The 6,081-nt window shown below is 41.7% G+C and overlaps 1 protein-coding gene across 1 annotated transcript; it reads right to left on the bottom strand.

Annotated features, from left to right (window-relative positions):
- Nucleotides 1-3,043: 3,043 nt before the first annotated feature.
- Nucleotides 3,044-4,000, bottom strand: LOC110581204 (olfactory receptor 56-like). Its single transcript, XM_021690953.1, has one exon. The coding sequence runs from the start codon at nt 3,998-4,000 to the stop codon at nt 3,044-3,046; it is 957 nt and encodes a 318-aa protein (XP_021546628.1).
- Between the last annotated feature and the right edge of the window lie 2,081 nt (nt 4,001-6,081).

Genomic DNA, 6,081 nt, shown 5'->3' with positions numbered 1-6,081 from the left:
GTTAAGGTTATGAAGCAGTTTAGATTTGTGTTACTCTGTAGTGGAGCAAAGGAATGACTTGCTGGGAAAACACATGGGACACAAAACACCCTGAATAGACCATGTAATCCTGAAAGAGAAAAGCAAAGCTGGAGGCATCACAATTCTGGACCTCAAGTTATTGCAAAGCTGCAGTGATCAAAACTGTATAGTATTGGCACAAAAACACGTAGGTCAGTAGAACAAAAAAAATCTAGAAATGAGCCCCAAATTCCAAATTCCATGGTCAATTAATTTTTGACAAAGCAGGAAAGAATATCCAATGGGAAAAAGATAATCTTTTCAATAAATGGTTTTGGGAAAACTGGACCACTTTCTTACACCATACACAAAAATAAATTTAAAATGGATTAAAGACCTAAATCTGAGAGAGGAATCCATCAAAATCCTAAAGGAAAACAGGCAGTAACCTCTTTGACATTGACCACATCAAATTCTTTTTAGGTATGTCTCCTGAAGCAAGGGAAACAAAAAAATAAGCTATCGGAACTTCATCCTGATAAGCTTCTGCACAATAAAGGAAATAAAAACAAAAAGGCAACCTATGGAATGGGAGAAGATACCTGCAAATGATATATGCAATAAACAGTTAATATCCAAAATATATAAAAAAAACATAACACCCAAAAACCAAATAACCCAATTAAAAAATGGGCAGAAGGCATAAATAGACATTTCTCCGAAGACGCACAGATGGCCAACTGACACATGAAAAGATGCTTAACATCACTCATCATCAGGTAAATGCAAATCAAAACTACAGTGAGATATCATCTCACAACTGTCAGAATGGGTAAAGTCAGCATAACAAGAAACAAGTATTGGCAAGGTTGTGGAGAAAGGGGAACCCTCTTGCACTGTTGGTGGGAATGCAACCTGGGGCAGGCATTGTGGAAAACAGTATGGAGGTTCCTCAAAAAGTTGAAAATAGAGCTACCATATGACCCAGCAATTGCACTACGGGGTATTTACCCCAAAGAACACAAGAACACTAATTCAAAGAGATACATGTACCCCCATGTTTATAGCAGCATTATTTACAATAGCCAAGATACGGAGGCAGCCCAAGTGTCCACCCATTGATGAATGCATCAATTGATGCAGAAGATACGGCATACATATACAATGGAATATTATTCATCCAGAAAAAAAGTGGAATCTTGCCATTTGCAATGACATGGATGGAGCTAGAGAGTATAATGCTGAGCCAAATAAGTCAGAAAAAGACAAATACCATATGTTTCATTCATATGTGGAATTTAAGAAACAAAAATGAGCAAAGGGAAAAATCAGAAATCAAGAAACAGACTCTTAATTGTAGAGAACAAATGATGGGTACCAGAAGAGAGGTGGGGTGGATAGGTTAAATAGGTGAGAGGGATTAAGAAGTGCACTTATGATGAACACAGAACGATGTATGGAAGTGTTGAGGCACTATATTTTATACTTGAAACTAATATAACACTATGTTAACCAACTGGAATTAAGATTAAAACAAAAGGTCCTATCCGTAATATTTGTTTCTCTCAAATGTAGGCTGTTCAAATTATAATCACAGGTCAGGTCTTTCATTTAAACAAAGTGCTGAGAATTAGTGATTCTACCAAGATTTTATCTTGTTGTTCTGTTATTTGCTTTCTTGAGTGGAAACACAGGGAAGGAAAAGGCAGTGGAAAGGTCTTTGTTAGGTCCCATCTAACTTTTCCCAGGTTTCCTCCTGTTAAAGAGCTTAGGACGCCCTCACCCCAGAACTGAGCCAGTGCTGTGCAGCTACAGGAGAGCTTGAGAACAACATACCTTCAACAACGAGATGTCCTTCTGTTCAGTTATGTTCACTTCTCAGTATTTTCCACTGGGCCAGGGTGGAAATAAAGGACAGAATAACAGGAGCAAAAGATTCTCTTGGGGCATAGAACTCCAAGGAGGTTTCCTAGGGCTTTCTTTGAATTCAGGACAAGAGATGGGGATCTGAGAGTCATCTTAGTGGACCTCACGGAGAGGTTGGAAACATGTCAGAGCCCTTCTGTGGCTGGCTGGCATTCTGCTCTGCATACCTTCCTCTCCTCTTCTTTGTCCTGCCCGCTGTTTAATGCTGCTTCTGGGTCAACTTGTAAGGCCCATCCATGGGTGCACTTCCAGCTTCTATCAAACTTGCACTTTATCTTTTCCTGACTCAAAGCTCAACCAGACTTTGTGCAGCAGTGCGGCCAAGTGGCCCACCAGATGGCTTTCCTCATTGACACTCCCTGTCTGGAAGTGTTGGTATTTGCATTTGCCACCCCTGCATTAAACTTGTCTTATGTGTCTTCAGGAAACGTTCTGACTTCCCTCTGATACCACCAAGCAACAAAGTTTTCTGTGTCCACATTTTATTTTGACCACATGTACATGAACATATCTAGCAAACTTGACTTTAACTTACCATCATTCATTTCCATGTGTCACAGGTTAGGTTTCCTGGAAGCAGACTGAGACAAGTTTTACATGTTGGAAGGTTTATTAAAGAGTGCTGTAAGGATTGAACTCATGGTACAGAAGGGAGATAAGGAAGCAAAATTGGATACAGGGATATGTAGTCTGTAATGCTTCAGATATTACAGGGAGTCCTGGAGCTGGGATGGACATTCAGGGTCAAACTGAGGGAAGGTAACCAAGCCTTTATATCCTGTATCAACTAGTCATAGGAGAAGCACAACTTGAGCAAGGTGTTTTCCTCAGTTGTTGGCAATTCCTGCAGAGGTAAACAGCTGAAACCTGTCACCTGCTAACTCTGTGGGACATATGCTCTGTGTGTCCTATTCTTTTAACCCCATTGGTGCAGCCTTCCTTCTACACTATCCGTACTCAGCATGGACATTCTTGATTGAATTAATGTGTTAATCTCATGAACTCTGGTCAAGGAATGACTTATTTTCAGTACGGCACATCTGTTTCTCTTCCAGTCAAACTACAGAAGCTAATTCAAGTTCCCAGACCCCAGAACCCACATCCACAGGTGCCAATGTCAACCTAGACCTGCCCCCCCACCACAGGGACACCTCCCCAGGAGTTTTCTGAGAGCCCCAGCCACTTCCTGGTTCCTCAGGCTGTAGATGAGTGGGTTGAGCATAGGGGTGATCATCGTATAGAAGGCTGAGACCACCTTGTCCTGCTTGGAGGAGTGGTAGGCCTGAGGCCGCATGTACGTGATCATGGCAGCCCCATAAAAGAGAGAAACCACTGCCATGTGAGAGGAGCAGATAGCAAAGGCTTTCTGACGACCTTCAGCAGAATGCATGTGGAGCACAGCTACCAGGATCCACAGGTAGGAGGCGGAGATGACAGAGAAGGGCAGGAGCAGCATTAAGATGCAACAGACATAGATCATGGTCTCATAGAGGGAGGTGTCAGCACAGGCCAACTTCAGTATGGCAGGGACCTCGCAGAAGAAGTGGTCGATCTCCTGAGAGCCACAGTAAGGGAAGCGAAGGGTGAAAATGGCCTGGATCAGTCCATCCACCAGGCCAAAGAGCCAGGAACCTGCCACCATGAGCCAGCAGACACGGCGGCTCATGACCACTGAGTACCTCAATGGGTTGCTGATGGCCACATAGCGGTCATAGGCCATAAAGGCCAGCAGGAAGCATTCATCCCCCAGGAGGGTGAGGAAGAAGAGGATCTGGAGCCCACAGCCTGTGAAGGAGATGGAGCCACGGCCTAGGAGGAAGTCAGTGGCCATCCGTGGCACAATGGTGGAGATGAGCATGAGGTCCATGAGTGACAGCCAGCTGAGGAAGAAGTACATGGGGCTGTGCAGGCGGGAGTCGATGTTGATGAGGAAGATCATGAGCCCATTGCCAGAGAGGGCCACCAGGAACATGACCATGATGATGGAAAAGAAGAAGAGATGCAGTGGCGAGTGGGTGAAAAGGCCCAGGAGGATGAAGTGGGAGATGAGAGTCTGGTTTCCCACCCAGACCATTGCTCCTACAGAGGGATGTGCCAGACAAAGGGTTGGGATCTGGAAGCAGGAGATGTATGCTTAGTGCCACAATACTGAGGACATTAAAACTTTGCCCAATGTGTTGTCCTCTTTAAATGTTACTTGGTTTAGAATAAACTCTTTTAGTTTCTCTTTTTTTTTTTAAGTTTCAGAGGTAGAGTATAGTGATTCATCAGTCACATATAACACCCAGTGCTCATTACATCAAGTGCCCTCTGTAATGCCCATCATCCAGTTACCCCATTCCCTCACCCACCTCCCCTCCAGCAATCTTCAGTTTGTTCCTGTAGTTAAGAGTCTCTTATGGTTTTTCTCCCTCTCTTATTTAATCTTATTTTCCTTCCTTTCCTCATGGTCATCTGTTTTGTTTCTTAAATTCCACATATGAGTGAAATCTTATGATATTTGCCTTCCTCTGACTACTTCACTTAGGATAATACCCTTTAGTTCCATCCACATCATTGCAAATGGTAAGATTTCATTCTTTTTGATGGCTGAGTAATATTCTTATATATATATAAACATAAACACACATACACCACCTCTTCTTTATCCGTTCATCTGTTCATCTAGGCTCTTTCTATAGTTTGACTACTGTCCAACATTGCTGCTATAACCATTGGGGTGCAGATGTTTTAATTCCTAGGACTTTCTTCACATAGCTGAGAAGCAAATTTTAAGCTATTTATTGCTGAAGTGGGCATTGCTTCTGCCTCTGCTAGGAATTGGGCTGTTCTCTAGCCCTCATAGTTGCTTCTCCTGTAAAGGCAAACCTCACTCAAGGATTTGTCTTTTCAGGAAAAAGTACAAAAGTAACAAAGACATGTGCCAACTTTGTGCACTGGTCATTTATGCAAAAATTTTGAACCTCAGTTTTCTTATCCTGGGTAAGAATAACAATCTCATCATATAAGGTGATAGTAAAAATTGCAGGTGACAACATAAGTAATGTCTAGTAGCTTAGAAGTGACAAAGCTGATAGTAATTGAGCATTTCTTATGTGCCATGCATTACAATGAACACTCCACGTCCTCACATTTAATCGTCATAACTGCCCTGAAAGATTCATCATTATTCTCATTTCACAAGTGGGGAAATACACAGAGAGGTTTATTTTTTTTCACATATAAAAGCTAAAAGTATTTCCTAAAAAGCTTTGTAAATGAGAAACTGAGGGCAACCCAAATGCCCAAAACAATGAAAAATATAAGCAAATACTGTGGCAAGCACAAGACAATTTAATAGATACCGAAAAAAAATGTATCTGCTCAGTATTTTAAAATATTTCTAAAGACTCAGAGAAAATTTTGCCCAAATATTATCAATGTGGTTCCTTCTGGATGGGATTAAGGGTTATCTCCCCCAATTTCTTTGTATTTTTTTTTAAGATTTTATTTATTTATTTGACAGAGAGTGACACAGCAAGAGAGGGAACAGAAGCAGGGGGAGAAGAGGCTTCCCACTGAGCAGGGAGTCCAATGCGGGGCTCGATCCCAGGACCCTGGGACCATGACCTGAGCTGAAGGCAGACGCTTAATGACTGAGCCACCCAGGTGCCCCCCAATTTCTTTGTATTATACACATGTTCTATAAGGAATGTGGGAAAGTTATTTTATTTTTTTTTAAGTGAAGTAATATTACAAAGCTGTAGTCATCAAGACAGTATGTTATTGGCAGAAAAACAGACACATAGATCAATGGAATAGAATAGAAAACCCAGAAATGAGATCCTCAACTCTATGGTCAACTAATCTTCAACAAAGCAGGAAAGAACATCCAATGGAAAAAAGAAAGTCTTTTCAATAAATGGTGCTGGGAAAATTGTACAACCACATGCAGAAGAATGAAACTGGACCATTCTCTTACACCATACACAAAGATAAACTCAAAATGGATGAAAGACCTCAATGTGAGACAGGAATCCATCAAAATCCTAGAGGAGAACATAGGCAGTAACCTCTTTGACGTCAGTCACAGCAACTTCTTTCAAGATACATCTCCAAAGGCAAGGGAAACAAAAGCGAAAATGAACTTTTGGGACTTCATCAAGATAAAAAGCT

This window comes from Neomonachus schauinslandi, chromosome 7 (genome assembly GCF_002201575.2).
Source record: "Neomonachus schauinslandi chromosome 7, ASM220157v2, whole genome shotgun sequence".
Classification (NCBI taxonomy): Eukaryota; Metazoa; Chordata; class Mammalia; order Carnivora; family Phocidae; genus Neomonachus; species Neomonachus schauinslandi.
Note: the sequence above shows the minus strand (reverse complement) of the source record. Positions and strands in the feature narration are given on the sequence as shown.